Raw genomic sequence first — 24,649 nt, 5'->3', positions numbered from 1 at the left:
ATTATGAAGTGTTGTTATTGCTCACGACACTGTCACAGATGGCAAGGCCATTTTATCGCACAGGTCTTACAGCTTTTTTCCATTTTTGCATTTTATTATTTTTGAATTTATTTTTACATTATTATAAACATTCTACATAAACAAAAAAAAAAAAGAAAGTTTGAAGAGCGCAATAGGTTTTCACAGCCAACTGTCTTAAAACGTTAGAAAAAATGTGATGGCATTTTCTATGTTAGGAACAAACCGGAAAAAAGGTAGCAACGAAAACCCCCAACGTTTCTACAAATATTCTGATACCCTAAAAATGTGAGTAAAATATCCGGTCTTTGTATCCAAACCTATTCTGTACACTCGCTGTTTCAGTATTTTACAATTCATTGTGCTCAGCATCGTAGTATGTCTGCCACAGTCTCGGTTGGCCTCATTTTTTCTGCAAGAAAGACAACTATGGGCAAGAGGGCATCAGGTTATCCCAGCATTACATTCCTTCTCAATGGGGCGGTGTCATTGAAATTCTACTGTTCTTATGTCAAAACCGGGTCAAGTCCATAAATTAGGGTTATGGTTTAGGGATAGCAGTCAGATGTCAAACAAGGGACTGAATTGGAGATTTTTAGGAAGTTTTGGGGATATTAAGAGATTTTACAGGGAATCCTCTACTTGGGTCGAAACAACCTACGACTTCTTTAAACTCTTGCAATTTCAGAGCTCAGATGAGAGATGTGCTCCTAAAGGAACGAAGTCTAAGGGAGGCATTGGGGCGGGTGCTATTTTTGGCATCTGTATTGTGCTAGTGTTGGTGATCAGCATTGGTGCATGGTGTTTCTATGCTTATCGCTATCCAACCTCCAAATCAGGACTCTTTCTAATCGAAGTAAGTTTGGGGTAAACGGGTTTCAGAGTAGGAATTTAACTTGTAGATTACGACTGAAATAATATTTTTGTATTTGTTTATGTTCTATTTGTCCAACATCGAGCAACTCCTCATGAATTTAGGGCTATTTGTGCTTTAGTGACCTCTTACACCATGGGGCTTTTTGAGATATCTCGACAAGCCGGCCACATCGGCTGGATGGGACGAACCAGTACACCTCTGATAGAGGGAGTTTCAATTGAGTGTCGTAAAACCAAAACCAAAGTAATTACTTTGGCCAATCAAAAAGGACGGAGACAATTCAATAAACCAATCAAAACTCGAAGTTACTACACGTAGCCGACACAAAGCGCGATTGGTTGGTTGAAAAAGTTGGTTGAGTCAATCACTGAGTGAAGTAATGCAAAACCAAAGCAATTCGCTAATTACTTTCGACACTCAATTGAAAACCGCTCTAATAACTTCCTTGCCTGTTCACTACGTGCACAAATCCCATAATACACCTCTTAGACATCCCCGAAATCTTCATAGGCATTTTTTTTTGGGGGGGGGGAGGGGGGGTAATAGAGGTGTATTATGGGATTGTGCAAGTAGTGAATTCTTTGGAGAGTATCTGGGTCCTTGATCGTGCCACCTAATTAACGAACTTGTAAGGGTTGTGAGACGAGGCTTATGGTGTATAGTAGCTATCCCAGTGGATTTGAATGTCCAACCATTTGCAATTGTGATTACGAAGGCAGTGCTTATTCAGTGGTCTGAGTGTTGTCTTGTACTGGTCTAAGAGAAAACCCTTATTTTCTCATTAATGGGGCGTAACAGAGAAGGTGTGCAGTGACGGATAGAAAATTATAAAAGCGACAGAGGAAACCCGTGCACCTGTTCAGTTGATTCTCCATTAAGTGCAACGATTGTGATCAAATGGCCGCTCCATCACCATGCACGAAACCTTTTAGCTTTTACGTTTCGTTTTCCCATTTCTGACCTCGTGATGTTACTCTAGAGAACAGTTTCTTTCAAGTGTCGTCTTCCGCACGTGCATATGTATATGTACACATAACGTTTGAAAAAACAAAAGGAAACTTGCCTCGACAAAATCACGTGGTCTGAAATGGGAAAGCAAAGCATACAAGCTAAAAATAAGTGCAAATCTATGAGCCACAACTCCATTCTTTTAAGTTCTTTTAATTTGTAAGTAAAGTCTGTTTACGAGCCAAGTGGCCCTTCAGAGCCGGAGCTTATCCCGGTTTCTGTGGCAACCTGGATGGGATGCCAGTCCATCGCAGGGTTATCCCAGCATTTCGCCGGTACCCATTTATACACCTGGGTGGAGAGAGGCACCTTGAGAGTTAAGTGTCTTGCCCAAGAACACAACACAATGTCCCCGGCCAGGACCCGACTCCGGATCGAGTGGTCCGGGTTAGCACACTAACCACCAGGCCACCGCGCCTTCCACTCTTTTAATTTGTGCTGTAATTAAAAACCACACTAACAATCAATCTGGGTAGTAACATTTCGTGTTCCGAATTCAGATGTCCCGTCGCCCCAGAGAATTATTTAACCGCGGTTCTAGTGGATCACGTGGAAATACTGGTGCGGCTGCCCCGTTGGACGTTAAACCGCAAGTGCTGTGATGTAGCCTGGTCAAGAATCGAGGTCAAAACGAAAGTTAATGAAGCAGTCGTACTGTTATGCTGTCATTTTGTCTGTCAAGGGGCTTTCAAAAATTTTGCTTAGTAGTTGCTTATTCTGGTAGTATTTAATTGATCTACCGTAAAATACCGAAAATGAGCCCCTCCAAATATAAGCCCCCTAAAATCTTAACGAAAAAATCCCCCGTTAAATCGCCCCTCCGAATATAAGCCCCTGGGGGCTTATACTTGGAAATTGGACCCAAATACAAAATAAATCAAAGGGGCAAAAACGGTACAGTAACGTACTTTTTTTAAATTTTGTAACGCAGATTTCCCTCTGTATATAAGCCCCTCCGAATACAAGCCCCTCCACAAATAAGCCCCTCAAAAAGGGCTTTTGAAAAATATAAACCCCGGGGCTTATTTTCGGAATTCTGTGGTATTCTCCTTAGTTCTTTGCATACTTTTGCCGGAGAAACATTAAGCTAGTTCAGACAAATGTCACATGTCTTCATTTCGCGTTAGCACAAATTCTCTTTTGCTACGCGTTCGCTTGCCTCGTGCCAGAATAAATAGCACCACGTCAGGCAATATAGAGTTTTTTTTTACACTTAATGTTGTATTTTTCTAACTTTAAATAAGTTTGTCAAACTGTTCGCTGGGTCGAATTTGTCAAGGTATACTTAATTTTAAAAGACCCCTTTGTATTAGAAAGCAATTTTGAGAAAAAAAATGTCAATAATTCGTCATGAAGTACACTTAAGGAGGCTCGAAATAGTTTCTCCTTTTTTCAAACAAATAAACATGCTCTGTCCTTAGATACAGTTAGGGTAATCATATCAAGACAAAATTTGGCGAGGGAATTAAGTACCCTCAAGTATTAAGTATTAAGTACCCCTAGATTTCTCACATCACATTTTCCTCCAAAATAACGTTACCATGGCAACGATATAAGGCATTTCTTTGAGCCTTAAAATCGAGATATATTTTCTTTTTCGAAAAAAACGGGACGGTGAAATCTTCCCATTCAGCGTTACCAGATAATGTCAGAAATAATCTCTAAAGTATTTAAAATTCAACAAACTCTGTAGGTGAGTTTTTCAGAAAAATCAGTTTTTTTGAAATGTGTCTACTTTTTTTAACAAGCGGATTTTAGTGACCATTAAACCGTTTGTGTACAATTTTCCTAGTTTTCCTGAATAGTAGTTGCCTATTTATATTCCATATATATGGGAATTAGAAGAAAGGTGAGCGAAATTAGCCGTACGTGTTTATTTCTGGTGACCCATTTTGAATCATGGGCTGACGCGACCAGCTTTCAGAATTGCGTGTGTAGCTTACGCGCGCGCTCTCAGCTGAAAACCCTTCGAGCCTCCTTAATGCACTCAGAGAAATGTAGTGCAAATTGTTTACTCGGTGACCAGGCCTTAGTATGGAAGCGAGACCGTAGTTGACTTGTCCTCGTACAACAGTTATTGTTAGCATTGAAACAATTTGATTGGCATGAGGAAGGCAGCGAGATTTCGCATCTAGCCTCGCTTCTATCCTAAGGCAAGGTTACTTAGCACATCTCCGTAAAATAATGACGAAAGTTTTGCTTAATTAGAGTTCACTGCAATAAGCAGGAAAATTTACTCATTCAAATCAGCCGGACAACGGTGTTAAAATTCAAAGTTCAAGTTTTCATCATAATATGTATTTATTCAAAGAAAACACGCTGATGAATGGGCTTGGCAAACGATGCGTGATAGTCGGTTAACAGTAGTGGTTTGAAATCTTCTGCCGAATGTTTGATCAACAATTATTCACGTGCCCAAATAGAGTGTTTTCGCTCATGTGACCAGCAGCCATATTTGCATACAAAAACAAAAGGAATGTTTTTTGTAAAAATAGAGTTCAATTCCCAAAAGAGTATTTCACTTCTCCAACATGGTCGCCGTTTCTTTGTTTCATTCTTCCAACATGGCCGCCGTGACGTCATTTGAAAACACTCTATGGGCTAGAGTTTTGCTGCCCTTTCGGGTCTGGCTCGGAAGGTTATTGCGGGCTCGTTTCCCGAAACAGCGGCTGATAATCGAGGCGTAATGGTCGAGATTGATTGTTTGCGCAAGTTTCTCGTGCCAGACCCTGCCGCGAAAAATGTCACTTCCAAGCCCAATTTTATTCTCAAGCGTTAAGCCGCATTATTTATGTCATTAACGCGGCCGGTTGTTTGCTCGATGGAGTTGCTATTATTTAATTTTATGCTGTAATTTTTTCCTTTGCCTCTTGTATGGTATGTAGATCTATTTAAATTGCATTTGTGATATCTCTACTAATAACCTGAGAGAAGTTGTGCGACTCTAGGAAAGGCTACAAATAGCCCATTTTACAGTTGTGTGATTAGTGACCCAGCCTATGAATGACTTATGAATGAAGGGGTAGTTTCTAAAGAAACTGTGGTGCTGCGTCGGTGGGGAAGAGCGTTCCTATTCGACAAAAAGAGCTTCGAAACGATTTTCTGCAAACTGGCCGCGCGGAAGTCTCTTGCCCCAACTTTCGCGCGGCCAGTTTACAGAAATCGGTTCGAAGCTCTTCTGTCGAACAGGAACGCTTGCTACGCAGGCTATGAATGATTACGAGGCTGCTGGTGAGTTTGCATTAATACAGACATCAGAAAAGCTCAAAGCAGGGTCACTGGCAGCCTCGCTTCCATTCTTAGGCCAGGTAACTTAGCTACAACGGTAAAATGATCTCTGGAAAAGTAGAGGAGCTTTTAAATTGAGTTCAATTGTTCAAAAGTAATCACGCGATTGCGACATGGACTGGGTTGCTCGAAGCATGGTTAGCGCTAATCAGCATTAAATACCAAGGAAACCTTTAGGTATTAATTCCTCTTAACCATGCGGTTAGCGCCAACAGGCTTTGAGCATCAATCACATTTCCAAACGAGCATTTTCCTTTGTTTTGGGCGACTTGCATGTCGTTTATACTTTGAATGGCACGTTGCTCTGATGCCTTTGCCATGATTGGGCAGAGAAACTGCATTAGGTTTTATTTTAGGCTATTAAAATCTGCTCTTTTCAACCATCTCTGCTTGCGTTGATTTTGTGTTTGCCTTGAATTAAGGTGATTCCCTTGTTTGCCAACGCGCATCTCAAAGTGCGCATAACATTGCGACTTCGGAGATGGCGGCTATTTACGCTCTTTACGAGAGCAGAACTTAGCAAGTGCTCTAGCTTGGTATCCAAAAAGAAAATTGGGGGTAACCACGCATTTTTCAAAGATAATTAATCAACAATATTAGGAAAAAGCTTTTAAATACAAAGCAATGTATGGCGTTCCTTTCCAGATTAAAGCTTAATTATCTCTGAAAAATGCATGGTTATCTCCAATTTTCTTTTTGGATACCAAGCTAGAGCACTTGCTAAGTTCTGCTCTCTCCGCCTAAATTTAAACCGCGCAAATCCCTGCATTAGTAGGCACTACCGATAGGAAATCCGAGTATCTGGAGATGCGCAGAACGTATGCGCAGTAACAATAGTAGGCACCGTCCTTAATTTTAAGTGCAATCATTATCATGATAATTCTCCCTTAAGAAGTTGCTTTGTAACTCGCCCCCGTTTCTTTTGCGGGAAACGATCATCCATTGATCATCATGCTGCGAAGAAACCCCCCATTTTTAATGGTTTTATTTACTCGTAATAGGTACACGGAAAATATATTTTAAGGAGAAAAAAAGTTGGATGGTACAACTTGTAGTATTTACATATAACGTGAAAGTGCATTTCGATCCCGACACTGAGTGCAAGGTGATGACTGTAGCGGTCCAATTTGCTTAAATTTCTTTGCGAGATTGAACAATATGAAATCACTTTACTTAAAGATTACAGCCCGGACAAACAAGTACGTTCAAGTTTTCAGTAATATTCAGTAGCTTTTGCTATATAACAACAATTTTTCCGGTTGATCTAGTTTTGAACGCTTCTCATGGATTGATCTTTCAGTCCCGCGTAGTAAACGTTCATATCCTGCAGGAGGCTGGGCGGAGTTGTTCGGGTGACAAATGCTCATGAAACGTTGCAGTTGTTTTGTTTTCTCTCATCTTAAAAACCTGTCCGATGTTCATGTTCACGCCTCAGGCCTTGAGCACGGGCAGTTTGTCACGATTATATTTATTTCAAATTGTTAGGGTTGTTTTTTATCAAATGACAAAATGAATCGTTCGTGCGTCGATTTATATGTCTCGGTTCAATGGCGACTCAATCATGCATTGCACACAATATTCATCACTGTATGCAGATGATTAAGGCATTTCAAAGCTTCAGTGTTTTCCTGTTTAGAACAGACTTTGCCGATGCGACCACAGCAAACAAGTGATATTTTTTCAAACAAACTGGAATGGATCTTTTTGTTATGTGACGTAATATAACCGTTGCAGTGTCGTTTCGTTTGGAATACTAATGCTCTCGTCGAGTCTTGTGACGGGAGACACATTTGCTTGGGCGCATCATGTTGTGATTTTTGCAGCAGCAAATAGCCTTATTTTGACTCCCACAAGTTGCAGTCAGCCGCAAAGTAAGTGTAGCATAAAACCTGCATTCGACTCCACTTTAAATTCTGCTCCCATTCACCTGCAACAGCGTTTTAAGGCCGTATGGCAGATGACAGGTTATCGCTTCAAACTTGTTGTCATCACATAGAAGATTGTGATGGCAACAAGCTGGGACTACGCTTCATGTTGTGGGCCTGCATAGGAACTTGGGTCTGTTGACTAGAACTGTTTTGTAGCGATCACATTGCCAACATCACTAAGCTCTTGTGAGACCTAAATTAGAATTCACCTCACAGTTACGGAACCCACATACTAGAAGACACATCAATCGCGCAGAGCCAGTTCAAGGGGTCACCTAATTTATCCTTGAAAATGATCAGGAATTTAATTAACTTACGAAAGTATAGAGTTGTTATCTTCAGGAAATAGAATGCTCCTTGCCGATGTTGCTTTATTCATGTAAGGTGGTTAAGAATCATATTGAGATGGGTTACCAGTTAGAAAGCGTGTGCACATTCTAGAACAGGTTTATTTAAGACGGCTCAAACCAGTTTGAACGCCTTTAAGAAACGTTCTAATTAGAAAGTTTGGCTCTACAACGCTGTATCACGCATTAGCAATCTTATGGTACAATGGGAAACACCAGTTATCGTTGAGCAAGATGTGGTCATTACTGTGACGTAATAAGTCACCGTGGCAATGGGAAAGCCCTGTAATAACACCTTTTAATCACGTGTTTTAAGAATTGTGAGTGCGCCTGGCCGTATTTGTAATGTTTTGGCGGCAAATAAGAATTAAAGTCTAGCTTTAACTAGCGAAAGATGTTTTGTCTCGATATTTTTTTGACCAACTAGTTGGGATTTTACTAAAACAATTATTCCTCTCGCCCTCATGGCCTCTGAGTCTATAGCCCATTCGGGCTCGAGGAATAATTGTTAATTATTTTGACTTTAGTTGCTCATATCTCAAAAACAAACTTGGTGACTCCCGTCTTTTATTGCTGGAAACTGATCAGAAGACCAAGATGAAACTTTTTGCAAAGTTTAAAATAATTCTGTACAGCGAATTCATAGCCACCTTAACTCTCTGATTTTTTTAAAGTTGGCTCTGGCTCTGCAGAAGAGATTTTTTTTAACTTTGGAGAAAGTTTCAGCTTGGCTTTCTGATCACTTTCCAGCAATAAAAAATGGAGATCACTGACTTTGCAATTGAGATATGAGCAACTTAAGTCAAAATATAAGGTATTTTAGCTGGGCTTTCCCGTTGCCAAGGTAACTTATTATGTCACAATAATAACCACATCTTGTTTGAAAATAATCGGTGTTTTATTTGGTACCATAAGATTGCTGTTACCTGATACAGTGTGAAGTGCCAATCCTTATAAAAAGAGTGTCTCTTCGAAGTGTTGAAACTGGTCTGAACCACCTTAAATGTAGTTTTATGAACAGCGAAGTCGGGAATTGCCACCCACACGAATAATAGAAAATCGTAAACTTTAATGTACTTGAAGTCGAAGGCTTTTAAACTTTTGACTCGTTTTTGATTGAATTTGAACACTTCTAATGGCATTCTTTTGCTTGTACGTTTTGTTTTCCCGTTTCAGAGCACGTGATTTTCCTAAGGGGATTTTCCTTTCGTTTTTTCATAAATTATCCATACATATGCACGTGCATAAGACAACATTTGAAAGAAACTTTTCCGGGGAGTAACATCACGTGGTCTGAAATGCGAAAGTAAAATGTACAAGCTAAAGAGGTCCATTGTGTTTTTTTGTAAGCAATCTTCCTGGAATGGTGCTTGCGGGCTTTTTGAGGTTCATGGCTTCTCAACATTGTACAATTGGCCAACGTCGATAATATTTTATCTCGAACTCTAGTTGAAGTTGAGTGAATTAAATTAAATTAAGCTGTTTGGTCGAGTGTTCTCTGAAAGCTTCGCGATGCCGCCTAGTCATGCGACAAAACACGTCACTACCAATCTTGACATGAATTTTTATTTATTTTTCTTTATAGTAAATAAGGTGATCAAGACGCAACAAAGGAACCATCTTTCTGCAGAGATTGTGACTAAAAGCCGACAGAAGAGGCAGACATACCTAAACAAAACAATACAGGTATCTAAAACATGATGAGTAAAACTGATTACAACCTTGACGAGATAGATGCTGCTAGGTCTTTTTCCGTAGGCACAAATATTTTACTGTCATAATCTTGTGAAATTTTTTTTCTTGTTTTTAAATTTGCTCTTATAATGGTGTAGTGAATGACTCCACATATCTGCTTCGTGGAAACTTGGTAAAACCTAATGGATTTGCAACCTACAGTTGTAGCTTCCAGGTTTTTCTCGTCTTCCTATCACACAGGGTCGGAAAGTGAAAGAACGGGGAAACCATGCAGGCTGAACTCATCATCGGGCCAACGATCTCTTCTTTTAACGGACGATTATCGTCAATTCCTAATTTGCTTTGAATTTACTATTATCGTTAATTTAGGACGCTGTGTCCCAGTTCTTGTGGTAACAGAGGAAAATAAGGAAAGTAAAAATCATATAATCTGTGGATTGGATTTGAACCCGGAGTTTCTACTCCATAGGAACTGCTTCTTTCCGCTTCACCACTGAAGATCAAGGCACCGCGCAGCTGCTGAATAGTGATTAGGCCTGAGCTTTGATTAAACGTTTTTTAGTCTTGTCGGGAAGTTTGGTAACCGACCTTGTTGCCGAGTGGTAATGGTGGTGGTGGTCAAGTGGTTAGGTGACTGGTCAACATTAGAGCCGATTTACACGGTACGATTTTTGTCGCTTGCGACAACGGCTTACGACAGGCCCACGACATGATTTACGATTGTTGTGTACGTCAGAAAAAATGTCGTAGCATTTAAAACATGTTTTAAAACGCTGCGACAATCGTAAGTCATGTCGTAGGCCTGTCGTAAGCCGTTGTCACACGCGACAAAAATCTTACCGTGTAAATCGCCCCTTAGGGAGCTTTAGCAACGACAACGGCGACGGCAACGCGAACGTCACAAATTTGCATATTTAAGGACAAAAACAATAGCTTTGCACGCTCTGCACGTGCGTTTTTCATTTTTGTCCATTTCTTTGCCGTCGTCAGCAAACAACAACGTGAAATAGCCAAATTTGAGGTTTTATGAAAAACGTCAGCACTTGAGGATAAATTTGCATTTTCTCCCCTAAATTAATGCACTAGTCTGTGGAAAGCCCCGCACCCTCATACCCGGGGAATAGCGGGGCATTAGACCAGGCGTGCCTTCTAAATGAAGCAAATTCCCCGCTATGCGGGGCAATTTCGTACGTCAAAACCAAACTTTTCTCCCCCGCATCCGGGACGATAGAGTACTTCCAAAACTGTAAAGCACAATGTTGACCAAAATTAATATACTTTAAACAACAATGCACTCCATTTCTCATAAAGCCCGAATAAATCTACCTTGAGTTACAAATTTGGCGTTCGAAACTTTACAATCTCTCCAAAAACAGTAATATTAATCACTGGGTTTATCACAGCCCTGAAAATGGGAATAAAAATACCAGTTTCCTTGGTGTCAAAACCATTAAGATAACGACATAAGATCAAACATGCATTTGACGAGCAGCTTAATCTGACAATATTCCAGTTATTTCCCCTCTATGCATAAGCATACCCAATCTAAAGTACACTCAACTGACTACAACGGTTCACTATCACAACAATTCTCAAAGAGCTATACAAATTTCACTAAGGAAATGGCTTATTACCAAAATGTTATGGCCTCATGATCCAGCTACATTTTGCAAATAACCAAGAAATTATAATTACCAAGGTAAGAGAGTAAATCCCCTATATGGAACGTTTTCACTCAGGTGACCAGCAGCCATATTGGATTACTGAAACAAAGAAAGTATTTGCATACAAATAGAGTTCAAATCACTCTTACATGGTGCCCAGTTCTTCCGAGGATGTTACTTGCGCGATGCGTGGACTGCCCAAGCGGTTTTTTTCGAAAACTACACAAGAGAAATGTTTTCTGCACTCTCAGCTGTCTTTTTGTTCGGCTGGGCCTTTGTTTGCTTTGTGCTCTTTGGCTGTTCGTTATTTTGCCGTTTATTCGGTTTTATTGAATTTAATACGCAAACCTCAACGGCAACGGCAACGAGTACAACGGCTGTGTAGGCGAGGGTTATAATTCTGTTCATGTCATTGCCGTTCTTTACAAAACAACAACGCGAAATGACCACATTCTGCATATTCGAGAACTTTAACCAACTTTAAGAATTTCTTCTCGAATTTTGACGCTGTCTCACATGTTCTGTTTGGGATATTTCTGACAGTGGTAGATAAACTGAATGCATCTAGATTCGTAGGTTGAATATACATGTAAAGTCGTTTTTTAATCGACGTTGCCTCCGGCGTTGTCGCCATTGTTCTTTTTAAACTGCTTTTTGCCGCCTTAGCGGCGAGCGTCTATCTGCACTTTCGACCATCTGGTTGCGTTGTTTCGGCGAATGTTCGCTTAGCACTCGTGTTTCTACTCATTCCTCTGCCGTTCATTCAGTTGTTATTGTTTGTGCAGGGCAAATGTGTCTCTTATTTAAACTCCTATTAAATTTTCGAAACATAGCAAGAGCCGAAGCTACTTTGCTTGTAATTAAAATGTCGAAGAGGAAATCCTCACAGCGTTGAAGGTTTTCCTTCGATTTGAAACTAAAAGAAACTAAACATAAACAAATCCTCCTAGAAAACATCCACGCAACGCGCGAGTAACATCCGTGGAAGAAATTGGGACCATGTCTAAAAATAACTTAAGAGGGATTACCTTTAGTAGAAAGCCTATACGGGGTATTCTCTCTCTTACCTTGATAATCTCTTGAAATAACCCTTCATCGGTAACAAATTTTGAAACTACTCTGAAAACTCCAGCAAAGAAAATAAAAAAATCTAGTGAACTACAGTGGAGTAGACCTTTGAAAGAGTCCTTGGTAGCAACTTGCATGTTCCACCATTACGCAGACCGTGGTAATGTAGAAACTCAAAAAGACGAAACCCATCGGAGGTAACATTTTCAAGATTCATCTCACAAAAACATAAAGTAGTGTCACTGTCACCCTCTATGCGTACGTTCGCGTTGCATTTCAATGGAAATACTGAGACAAAAGGTCAACGCTAGAAATATATCGCTAATCAAGCATAACTATAATCTTTGTCTAATTCCACTACAAGAAATGATAATATTTACAGATTGAACCCAGAATTTAACTGAGAGCCCATTACAAACATGAAAAGAATGGATTTTAACTTGACTCAGCCGCCATTTTGAGACCGTATGCTCTCCCAGTGAGCTTTGCGTGCCTATTCAAGGCAAATCCCCGTCTAAGCCCCGCTCAAGGTCCCCGTTCGCCGATACTTGCGCCAAATGCTGTCGAAAACCCCGCATACCGTGGCAAAAGTGACAATCCAAAACCGCTGAAATCCCCCGCTAATGCCCCGCATTCCCCGGGTATGGGGGTGCGGGGCTTTCCACTGACTAGTGCATAAGCGTTACTCGTATCGGTTTTATTATTGAGGGACTGCCACACCATTGCAGGCACGGCGGAGCCCCCAATTTCAAGTAAAAAAATAAAACTTTTAAAACGGTTTTTACGGTTGATCCACGTTTATTTTTTTGATATCTCGCCGAGAATGCTGAAAGTAGCATTTCCGAGCTTCAAGATTTCAAAATTTTCTGGCGGAAACCCCCTACAAGTTAGCGTCTCCGGCGCTTGCTTTTTTAGCTCCCCCAATACAAAATACGTTCCGCCGTCCCTGCATTGTCATGCCAAAAAGCTTGGAATAATCTCGAAGTGATTACGTACTCGTTGCCGTTCCAGTCGTTGTTGCTAAAGCTCCCTATTCCAACATGTAGGTAAGGTTCGAGTCCTGTGTCCATGCCTTTGGGTTTACTTTTAAAATATATATGACCATTTCCCATAATCCATATCAAGCATTAAGTCTTCTAAATTAACGATAATAGTAAATTCAGAGCAAATTAAGAATTAACGATAATCGTTAATCGTTAATTCAGGATTAAAGAATGGGCTGCATCCGGCCAACTTTAAGCAATAGAGCTCTTTTATAGTGGCGGCCAAATAAAATATTTTTTTGTTTTAATGCTAATAAGCCTTTCTAGCCTCGTTACGACCGGCAAATTTCAAAAGAATTTCTGTTTCAAAATGAGGGCATAAAGAATGTAAAAGTGGTCGCCATTTATGAAAGTGGTCTATTTGATCGCCACACAGAAATTGGTAACAACAAACACCTTATTCCAAAATGGCCGCCCTTTTTAGTATTCAAAAGAATATTTAACCTTGAACGAGGCCATAAGGGTCAATTTGCATGGAAACAATGGAATACTAAAATTGCGGCCATTTTGGAATAAGGCGTATGATTCTCGGGGTGGGATTTGTGGAGAGTGGCGGGGGTGGGTAAGATGCTTGATGTGAGGATGCTTGCGTCCAGTAAATGTTGAATGAGTAAGTGCTCAAACGGATTCAAACTCAACAAAGTTTTCAGCAAACGGGGCATATGCAGGTTGTAGAAATTGCCGAAGCCGTCCAGCCTATATGCATTTACAGTCAGTAGTAATAAGCGCAGCACCTGCAGTGCCAAACATTAATTAGAGACCATAAGCAACGCCAACGAAAAAGTCGTCTCGAAATATCTCTCATCTTTTAATAAGACAAACGTTGGTTATGAAATTGGAACGAACATTTATCCCTACAAACGTGTTTTCTTTCTCTACCTTGGCCATTTGTAGTTCTGCAAGAAAGATCTCACGTTTTGTTCGCAGGGGGCTGTGAACAAGTTTTGGGAGTTTTCATTGCCCGTTTTGTTGTTCTCTATTTAGTAATTATAAAACGATGCGGTGCTAAGTTGAGTAAAGACGCTTTGTAAAAACACTCAATTGATAAAACTCTTTCGAAAGTATCGAAACTCGTCACTTTTAGGACGATCACAAGTATTACAGTTCACTCTTTTATCAAGACGGGGGACACCTATGGACAGACCTCAGAAAAAGAGCTGGAAGCGTTCGAGATGATCATCTTTCGTCAAACAATCGTGCAATTGGGGTGGTCAAACTGCCTTTCAAGTTTCCATTCTACGGTCACTATGTGACAAATGCAACTCTTACCACTGGAGGTAAGATATTACGTGTAGTAAAGCCATGTATGAAAACCTTCCTGTCTGCATTGAACAATTGCAACTGCAAAAGTTTATGTATGTACAGATTTATACCAGTACCTTCTTATCAAGAAATGTCACTTTCAAAAGCCAATTAACGCTAATCCCAGATTAAAAATTATTATTTCTTTACTCCCAAATGCTGTTTAACGCTGATATACGGCAAAACTTTACATTAGAAGAAGTCAATCTTGAAAAACAAGAATAAGCAAAAGAAACTTTCACCAAAAGTTGAAAACATGAAACAAAAGTTTACGCCAATCCTGGATTAAGTTAATAGGCTTTCGAACAACCGGGCCCTGGGCTATAATAACCGAGCTAGCCGCGGCAAATTTTTTACACGATTTGAGATGAGATTTGTTTCTGCAGGTTTTATTAATCTGGGTATATCAAAAAGCCGTCAAGTGGCAAAGTTTCAGTATGTTGCCCCACTGATGGCACACTTTAACCCTTCACTTAACATCACAAGCACAGTTCATCATTTTACCGACGGTAAGAGAAAAAGCAATGTTTGCATTTGAGTTTACTACACATAGTGCCTAGCAAAAAAATCACGCGCATCTTTTACAACAGATGTGAAGTATAAACAAAATCGACCAAATCGTGTCTTGTATGCGTGTTAGCGTAGGTGTTTGCCCGTGCTTGAACAAGTTGCATGACTGTTTCGAATTCTGACTGGTTCATTCCGATTTTGCATCGAAGCTTTTGCCAGGAAGTAGGTCACTATCATCAATTATTTTGGTATTGATTTTGTGGCTCTCGATCACAAATAGCCCTGATAGCAGCAATAGCAGGGAGGGGAGGTCATATCTCATGCCAAATTCGTCTTCTCGTGACACGTCATAAGTTACGGTCGCTTTTTCTTTCCATTCTGCCTAACGCCAAGTACGAGGGCTACAAATCGACTGGAAAAAATAAAGTGGCGTAATATACATTACGGCACAATAAAACGAGGTTATTGAGATATTTTTATATCTGATCTTTGCAAGAAGCATCAAAAACAGACTTTCGTTCATTAGTGGGCCGCCGAACTGCCCGAACATTGCCCGATGAATGAATTGGCGAATCATGACGCGCTTACTATCTGAGACGAAACAAACACGTTTCGTCACCAATCTTTCATCGCAAAACAATAGGCCATTTTACAGTTGTCTGCTCATCGACCTAGCCTATGAATGGTTGCGAGGCTGCCGGTGACCTTGCATTGATACAGCCCCCGCTGCTTTTATCATGTAAATTGTGTTGTTGTAATTCTAATTAGTTTATATTAATATTACAAAAGCATGAAGGTTTGTATCAAAACAGAGTAAACCGGCAGCCTCACTTCCATTCTTAGGCTAGGTAACTTAGCTACAACTGTAAAATGGTTTATTAGCAACATTTTTAACGCAATAAAAAAGACTTCAAAAAATGATGTTTGCCCTATTTTAACTTGATTGAGATCAAAAATCCGGCCCAAGGGAGTCGACTGATGCGAATGGCTTTGATTTTATAATGTCCAGTCCTCACTTCACCATGCAATAATTATGGTTTGCACGGGATAGCAAAAAAGAAAAGTACCAAGATAGTCAAAAGCACGTGCCAGCACGTGCGACCACGTGTAGAGGCAGAGGGCATGTTTTTGCAGATAAAATTGCACTCTTTGGCTGCGTTGCAGTTATCTTTGTCATTTTTGACCGGTAATAGTATAAAGAAAGAATAGTACTGATGATCTCTTTGTTTGTTGCAACTTAGGGAATGAATTCATTATTCAGTGGTCAAACGTAATCCTTGATAACGATCCTGAAGGTAAGGAATTCTTCATTTTCAGTCAGCATGGATAGTGATATTTACTGCACAATTAAATTTCTTTTTTCTTTATTCGTCAAAATTTATTCTCTTTTCAGCGGGCAGCTTTACGTTTCAATGTGTGTTGAACAAGACTGGTGAAATTAAGTTTATCTATCACAAGATCCCGTTTCCAGTGCACAACATTTCAGTTGAAGGTCATCCAGTTGCCATTGGCATTTCGGATGCTTATTACGTCGACACGCTCAAACACTACTACGGCATTTGTAAGTAGAGCGGCAAATAACGCGAGTTGAGTCAATTAAAGACGAAGCAATCGAACGGAAAAACGATAATAGCCTCCTTTGAACAACAGAGGAACAAATGTCTCAGGCAACAAGAACAGCTAAAACAACTTTTGGGAGCAAAAGACATACCGTGAACGTGTCCGGAAACTAATGACAATTACCACTGCATTTTTGGGAGGCTATTGTAACTCTCGTTGAGCTTCATTTATTCAGTGAAAGCTTTACTGTAAATTTGCAAGATCAGTATTATCACTTTGATTCATTTCTATCTTTTTTGCAGGGCAATTATTTCGCACATTCTATACTTACGACGCGGTGCACATCAACCAAAGCTGGGTTATGAATAACGCTGCTGTCATATTTCGCCCAAAAGCCAGTAAGACAGACAAAAATATACTATTTCCAACCTTAGTTTACAAACTTACTATTCTATTAGTTTAATAACTCTTTTGGTTTAGAGAAGGTAACAGATATAACCGTTTTCAACGTTATTAATTTGTTGAAATTATTTGCTGTTTCTTTGTTTAAACTTAAATCCTTCCATGCAGGTTGCATCACAGCAGGGACATGTGGAGAATGTGCCAGGAGAAGAGAATCCACTGAATTTAATTGCACATGGTGCCAAAAGATTAACAGGTTATTAATAACTCATTTTTTTCCGGTAATTCTACTTATGAGCATGTTATGCGCCGATCAACTCGAAACTTCAACATCCCCTGGAAATTTGAACTTTTGAAGATTGGATTGTTCAAATTCCCGCCCCCTCGGGCCAAAATGGTGTTCAAATGCCCTACCCTATCGTCGGATTTGTCTGTCATACCCTACTAAAGAACAATCGTCGGCTCCTGTCGTCTTTAATAAAGACATTTTTTGTATGCCAATCGTTCACAAATGCTATATGTATTCCTTTAAACTCTTTCATCTCGTCCAAACACGTGTTTTATAGCTATTAGCGACTTCGGCGCCCGAAAAAAAAAATCATTTGAAACCTGACACTTCCGGTTCAGTTTTCCCCACCCCACGCAGGCAAAGGTCCACACCTTTAATTGTCCTGCTAGACACATATTCCAGCACTGCGGGGAGGTAGAGCGCAAACAGAGTCGGCTACCCCGTTCTTAAATGCACCCGTGTAGTCAAGGGTTCAAAGTGTTTACTAGTAATGCGCCGATCAAATCGAAACTTCAACAACCCCCCTCCCGAGCAAAAACCGGCCATTCGACAATCTTCTGTGCCCGGGGAGTGGGGAATTTGCATCCGAAGCCGACCAGATGATGGCCTCTTCAACCTTGCCAGGCTGCGTGCTACGTCAAAGACGACAGTGATCTGCGTGATGGGGCTGCTTTATGCAGACGACTCAGCTCTGGTAGCCACAAGCCAGCAGGACATAAAGGAGATTACCGATCTGTTTGTTGAGGCTGCAACTTGCTTTGGACTGCGAATAAATGCAACCAAAACTGAGCTCCTTTACCAACCGCCACCACTGCAGCAAGAGCACGAGCAACCTCTTGTGGAAGTAAATGGAGAGGCTTTGAAGAATACTGACGCTAAGATCAAAGTCTACAACACTGCAGTGCTACCATCGCTTCGATATTCCACCGAAACGTTGATCCTCTACCCTAGGCACATCAAGCAGCTGACCCGAGTCCAACTCCGTCATCTACGGCAGATCATGAATATCAAATGGACAGACAGAATTCCAGACGTGACGGTCCTGCAGCGAGGAGCTGCGAGTGTGGAAGCCTTGATTGTATGACTGATGATCGCCTCCCCAAGCAAGGGTTTGACAGTGCGTCTAGTGGGTGGCAAGCGGGAGCGTGGTGGTCAGAAACTGTGGTTTAAGGATGTGCTGACAGTTGAGGAGAAGCGAGCAGCCGACTATCTCTCTGCTCATGCTCGGTGCGACTCAGTTCCTAGTGCCAGTGACTTCAGCAGTGAGAAATGTAAAAGGTTATGTAGATCTAGAGCCGGTCTGGCAGCTCACCTACGAGCATGCAAGAACAAAGCAACATGACTTACTCACAATGTCTCCTCTATCGTGTCTACATCGAAATCGATGGACTGGCGATAACGATGATGATGATGATGTTTCAGACGGGGTTCTCCTTTTAATTCCCTTTATTTTTAAAGCCGTACGCTTTGGGCATATATCCTCCCTGAAAGCGGCATTTTACCTAACCTGCGTTTTCGTTTGAGGGGAATTGTGTTCTTCCGAGGATTTTTTTTGTGTTTCCTCTCCACCTCTGAATATTCTGACTCTGCCCCTGCAAAAGTGTAACCCTTCAAATGAAAGTTACTGGATAGTACTTTCGTGTGGTGTTGTTTATTATGCCATGGAAAGTAGTGTTTTCCTTTCAGTGGTGGTGTTCTTTTAATGCCTCACAAGTTGCGAGTTTCCTACTTAGTGCCCAGTCTCTCTCTTGACCCCTTGATGACTGTACTGCCTTATGAGATATTTTTTACTTGTCATCTTTTCTTCTTTAATTAATTCTAACTTGTGTTTCTCTTTTCTTTGTTTTCAAAGATGTTCAGATGGATTTGACCGTCACCGGCCAGAATGGCTTTCCTCGGGTTGCATTTCTTCAGTAACATATCAAGTAATTTTTTAAACTTTTTGTTGTGATGGAAAGAACAGTGAAAATTTCACACCAACACGCATATCTGTCTGAGATTGCGACAAGAAGGATTTTTGTTACACTGCAAAGTAGTTGTCTTTATAGGGTGCAAAGTGCCAAATGCAATTATTATTATTTTTTTGCATTTCATTAATTTTTTTAGCAAATGCAAATGCAATTATGCGCGGAAATGAACGCAATAGGCCATTTCCGAGTTCATGTCTGCCTCCTCTTCAAAGCGAGTCTAAGTGCGAAGTTTTTCTCATGAAAATAGGCCTTTTTCGATATATTAAAATTCAGCTTGATAGTGAGGCAGTGAGGACAAAGACAAAGGAAAGTGGATGATATGTAAATATTTTCACATTTATTCCAACGTGTTTCTATTGTTTTTGTCCTCGCTGCCTCACTGTCAAGCTGAATATTTGATATTTCGAAAATGGCCTATTAGTTTTTATTCATATGTAAAGTAGAACTAATTACCATCATAAAACCTTTGCACTTAGACTCCCTTTGAAGAGGAGGCAGACATGCAACATCCAACACGAAGTGTCTCATTCAGAGTCTTAGCATTTGCTATCTATTTCCAACAATAAGATAAAGGTAAACCTTAGCGTTATTTTTGGGTCAGCATTTAGAGACACTTTTTGACGTTGATTTTTCTGTATTCCGAGACACGAGTGACGTTGAAGTTGGGAAGAAGAACAAGGGGACACTTCGTGACGCTTATTGAAATCCGCGTGTATCTAATCACGTGCTTTTCTGGCCATATCTGACCAAATGTCACTCAGAAAATAGTAACCTGCGATCAGGCCCATTTTTAGCTTCGCCGATGTGTTCTCTTATGTCGTCGCTCGCAAACTCCACAGTACGTACCGCGCGAAACTAAAATAGAGCCTGATCACAGGTTAAGAAAATAGCAAAATAGGAATTGTAGTAGTAGCCAAAAAACAGGAGAAAATCGGAAGAGGGCCAAAAAATCGGAACTTGGAAAAGGCAATAGATTGAGTAGAGAGGAAAGGATTGGCTGGATTTCTACCGTGCCCTTTGATCTATTATCTTTTCCTTGTATTTGAAGGTGGAAAGGTGTTTCAGCCACGGAAGCCAGATAGTGAGTGAAGGAAAGCAAGACATGGAGCCATGGATGATAGCTGTTATCTGCGCAGGGGCAGCGCTCCTGTTTGCTTGTATAGCGTGGCTGGTGTATGCCTTCACTCATCCCAATTCTAGATCCGGATTGTGCCTTATTCAGGTCTGTAAATAGAGCTCCTGTCTGCGTTTCTGTCGGAAACGTATACAAAGGAGCCTACAACTCCAGTACTTGGGATTTTCACAGATGAAGCTATTTTTAGACGAATGTTTTTTTTAATAAGAATTGACCATTGTTGAATTCTCACAGCTGGACTGGATCTAGCATGAAATGGAGGCCAATGCGGGCAAATTAATTTGCATTTGATAAGATTTGCCCGCATTAGCCTCCATTTCATGCAAGATCCAGTCCAGCCTTGAGAATTCGAAAATGGTCTATAAACCAGTGCGGAGTTCCAAAAAAACACGTGCGCGCGTCGGGATAAAATCAAGCATATATTGAAAGCATATATTGAAAGCAAATTTCTGCAAACAATTTCCATAACAAAAGATGCTGGTTTTTATCCCGACGCGAGCACGTATTTTTTTAAAACTCTGAACTGGCTTATTGGCTTGCACCAGAGATCATTCTCTCTCATTCTCATTCTCTCTCATGCAAGACTGGTGAGTAGCTGAAAAGGTCTGGTTTCGCGAGAAAATTTGTCTAAAACTAACTCGGTCTGTAAAAGGGCAGTCTTCCACAAATGCAATGAACCTGTACGCTCCTAATCACGGGCTCCTGTATGTGTACGATCTCTTGTAGCGTCTCTACTTTCTCGATCGCTTTGCGGATTCCCCACATGAATAACACCAGCATATAATTCGAAATCTCTTCTACCCCCAAAAATTTGCATAGGCATTGTTTTCGATTTCTCTTGGGACATCTTCATGTCCCAGGAAAAATTGCAAACAATGATTATGCTTTTTGTAAAAGAGTTGTATTATGGGATTTGTGCAGGTTGCAAATATATTAAAATTTTGGATCACCTGCGTGGAGCCACGCCTGAAGACAAACACTTAACATTTCCTCGCGTGCAACAGGTAAGTTATGCAAACTGAACCTGAAAATTGGCCACTGTACAGCTGTGAGAAGAGTCACTTAGCAGTAAGGCCTAAAGTCCACAAAACGGATATTTACAAATGTAAAAGGTCTTAAAACAAAGCTAAGTTCATCTATACTTCTCCTTGCGATTCTCTCTACTTTCGTCACCTTTTCTTGTTAAATGTACCAACCAATGACTTATTGGCTGCCGGAAGAGAGGGTTATTTGTTTCAGTGAATGGTTGGTCCATTCGACGAACCAAAGAGAGTGTTTGTAAGCAGATGTTCTCCATATTCTGAGCAAAGACTATAACAGTCAATCTTCTCCACTGCTGTCTGTTGTTTACAGCTATTTACCAAATGTTGCGGACTTACAACAAACATTCCCGACATTAAACCAACATAATTGCGCTAAGTGGGGCAGCGCAATTCTCCTTTTAGCAGAAAAGGTGACCCTTCAATTTCGCTTTTATTTATTAGCCGGGTCATAGAGTACAAGACTATACAATCGCGCCCATACAGTGTAATTCACTGACTAAAGATGAATTTTTCTCTCTTTAATTTATCACAGCACGGCAGAAAGAACTCAGAAAACTACGACGACATTGGTCCGACAAACTCCTCGGTGTTTAATAAAGTTCTCACTTGACAAACCCAAACTATCTGGTATTTTTGTAAAGTTATTACCGATTACCCATAATTCTAATTTTGTCGTGTTGTTTGGTAACCGACCTTTTTGCACAGTTAATTACGTTTCTTTGTGAATGATTATTCACGTTTCAACGAGGTTAGGGAGAAAAACATCACATATTGTTCCGTAGCTAGTGTGGCCAAGTGGTTTGGCCAGGGACAGTTAATACAAAGTTAAGTTAGTCAGCTCGAGTCGTTCAACGTTAAATCCGTGACCCTCAAAATTACAATTCTCAGCGTCGTGCAGGATTTTAGTCATATCCTGCACGTACTGTTGTGTAGGTGTTTTTCGCTGTTCACATCCTTACTGGCACGTGATTTTTATGTTGTAAATAAGGTATAAAATAAGTTCCTCGTAACTATCTTGCTCAAACTCCCTAATCTGCGTAATCAGACGAAACCAGTCGGAGAAATAAAAGCAAGTTGACAAGATCTGTTGCTGTGTGCTGCTCACTAGTATTTGTTTAAAAAATTGTCAGTTTCTCTTGGGTCTGCGTCAAGTAAATATCCACTGTTTTTCTGGATATACCACCACTCCCTCCCCCTCTCCAACAAACCAAAACGTACGGCATTTTGTACTATTTAAGAGCAATTGATCAAACACGACCAGCGAGATTATTGAACGAGTTCAAAAACATGCCACAAAAAGCGTGTCCCTCTAGAGCCCGAACAAAGGTTCAAATCATGAGAGGAGAACATTTAACACACAAGAAAAACAAGCCATGCCTCATAACTACGCTTTTTATAAAGAATCTTAATAAAGAGTTTTTGTCAGTCTTTAAAGCTCGTGCACGTGACGTTTTATCGGTTACTTGATAGGCTGTTTCGCTCATGAATTATTAATGAGAGTAGTAAATAGGCTGATTTTTTGGCCCCTTATCTCGTACCTAGTAGATATATTGTATAAATAAGGCTAACGAAGCAAAGGTTTAAGAATACCACACCCTCTGGAAGACCTGATGAGTAAACTTGAAAGTGATCTTTTTCTTGTACGAAAATGTAGAATGAAAACGAAAGTTTTAAAATACAACTTTCTAACTGTTTAAAAAGAATATGACATTACTTATCCACAGATCTAATCGTAAACATATTTCACTTTCGTCGCCAATCGACAGCAACGTAAATCGTAACAAACACTGTAACGTACTAAATGCGAGCAACGTAGTTTATGCTGTGGCAACTTTCGTCTGCTAAAGTTACTCACAAGGGTAATAGCAACCACGTTATTGAAATTCATGCTCATCTGCTACAAATTGAAAAACTGTACAGCTCCAAGTTTTTCAACGGTCACTGGTGTTTGTCCTGAAAATGCAGGAAACCTTGTCCAATGGTCAGCCCTTGTTTCTTCAGCTCACAAGACTCAATCAACACTCACTCCTGAAGCTTGCACCTGCGGGCAAACACAAACTAATCAACTGATCGATCAATCCTTTATTCTTTCACTTTGTCACACAGGAGAGATTTATAGAAGGGAACGTTTTAAGTAGGTTTTCGAGTGGAATAGAAAACTTGAAGGGATACTACACACCTCACAGCAACTTTTGCTCAAAAGGTAGTGATAACATCATAATTACGGTAAAACGGTAAAACATGTTTAGCATCGCGTTCGTGGCCAATGGCAAACGTCTGACCGAATGTTGCTTTTTGCCAAAACTCAAAGAAACTTGTTTGATTTAGAATATAAAATTTGTGCTTGACACTGACTCTTGTTAACGTTAGGAACAACGTTAATAAAACTTCAAAGACGTTTCGACCAAACGACTCCGGCCCTCATCGGTTTTTAAAAGAGCATCTGATTGAAGGCTTTCTAACGGTTCACAATTCTGCGCGTGCTATGCCAGCAAAAACATAACGAACGACCGCTGCGCGTGATTACGCGAGGGATTTGTTGTTGTATGTTGTATGTTCTTTTAACCTTGTTTCCAAGGATCTGTCTGTCTGTCCATAGTACACGAAGTTGCAATCAACGCAGCCGACATTGTCAACAACACCTCTGTACTGCAAGGCAAAACGTTTATCCTTTGGTCTCGGCAAACACGTGCGCAAAACATTTAAAGGTTTGTAACCCACTTTAAAGCCGTTGTTGCGTAGTACTCGCGAAATTCTCTCACAGACACCTATGACGTACGGAAGGACGACAAAATTTGACGTTGACGGTGCGCTAGCGCTGGAAGTGTCGTTTGTACTTGCATCGCGGTGGAGAGAGTTGTGGTAGGACTTGCAACTCCGGGTAAAACAGAGGGTAGTGGTTATCCCTTAGCACTTTGATGACGTGTCTCCTCTCTCTAGATCGCTCCGCATTTGTTGATGGAATTTCTTGGGCCCTGTGAAGGAGTGTATTAACGACTGACCTCTTGTGCTGCGATGGGTGGTGAGAGTTATAATCGAGGTACTTATCTGTGTGTGTTGGTTTTCTGTACCTGCTGACCTGTGTGCGACCACGTACAACGCATGGTTGTTGTCGCGTCTAAGAAGGAGAACCTGTTATCCTACTCAACCTCCTTGGTGAACTGTATGCTTAATTTGGGTTAACGGAATTCAGATGATCGTGAAACTTTTGTACGTAATCTTTCTTAAGACACGCATGGCTGTCGTCCACGTAACTGTATCACTATCGTGGTGGTGTACTATGGACAGACAGGTTAAAAGAACATGCAAGGGCGCTTCGGGTTGGAGACAACAATTCCAAAGTTGTACAACACGCCAGCCAGTTTTTCCATTGTAGACAAGGCTCGTAATTCTCACGAGAGACTTTTTCACGAGGCCTGGTATTCTCAGAGAGACAGCAACGTGGGAAACGAACATATTGACATCCCGGATGTTTACAAATCCCTCGCGTAATCACGCGCAG

At 40.7% G+C, this 24,649-nt stretch overlaps 3 protein-coding genes across 8 annotated transcripts in view; 2 read left to right on the top strand and 1 right to left on the bottom strand.

The window, feature by feature from the left end:
• LOC138040793 (plexin domain-containing protein 1-like) overlaps positions 1 to 4,898 on the top strand; it is a 32,978-nt gene extending 28,080 nt beyond the window's left edge. The window contains exons 11-12 of the mRNA XM_068886466.1: positions 707 to 874; positions 2,404 to 4,898. Coding sequence (XP_068742567.1) covers positions 707 to 874; positions 2,404 to 2,505 — 270 coding nt within the window. The 3' untranslated portion in view covers positions 2,506 to 4,898. The remainder of the gene's footprint in view (positions 1 to 706; positions 875 to 2,403) is intronic.
• Positions 1 to 24,649, top strand: part of LOC138041059 (plexin domain-containing protein 1-like) — a 170,497-nt gene that overhangs the window by 45,944 nt on the left and 99,904 nt on the right. For 2 of the 6 annotated variants that reach the window (XM_068886864.1, XM_068886846.1), the window contains exons 1-2: positions 6,769 to 7,062; positions 9,052 to 9,152. In XM_068886864.1, coding sequence (XP_068742965.1) covers positions 6,948 to 7,062; positions 9,052 to 9,152 — 216 coding nt within the window. In that variant the 5' untranslated portion in view covers positions 6,769 to 6,947. Of the gene's footprint in view, positions 1 to 6,756; positions 7,063 to 9,051; positions 9,153 to 14,020; positions 14,214 to 14,624; positions 14,748 to 15,989; positions 16,044 to 16,141; positions 16,310 to 16,610; positions 16,707 to 16,878; positions 16,967 to 18,851; positions 18,925 to 20,017; positions 20,192 to 21,025; positions 21,632 to 21,679; positions 22,231 to 24,649 lie in introns of those variants that run through there. The other 4 variants (XM_068886839.1, XM_068886858.1, XM_068886843.1 and 1 more) reach the window with 4 other exon arrangements.
• LOC138041248 (uncharacterized) overlaps positions 22,522 to 24,649 on the bottom strand; it is a 61,031-nt gene continuing 58,903 nt past the window's right edge. Inside the window, exon 8 of the mRNA XM_068887023.1 lies at positions 22,522 to 23,188. Coding sequence (XP_068743124.1) covers positions 23,163 to 23,188 — 26 coding nt within the window. The 3' untranslated portion in view covers positions 22,522 to 23,162. The remainder of the gene's footprint in view (positions 23,189 to 24,649) is intronic.

Source organism: Montipora capricornis, chromosome 1 (genome assembly GCF_036669925.1).
Source record: "Montipora capricornis isolate CH-2021 chromosome 1, ASM3666992v2, whole genome shotgun sequence".
In the NCBI taxonomy this organism is placed as follows: domain Eukaryota; kingdom Metazoa; phylum Cnidaria; class Anthozoa; order Scleractinia; family Acroporidae; genus Montipora; species Montipora capricornis.
Note: the sequence above shows the minus strand (reverse complement) of the source record. Positions and strands in the feature narration are given on the sequence as shown.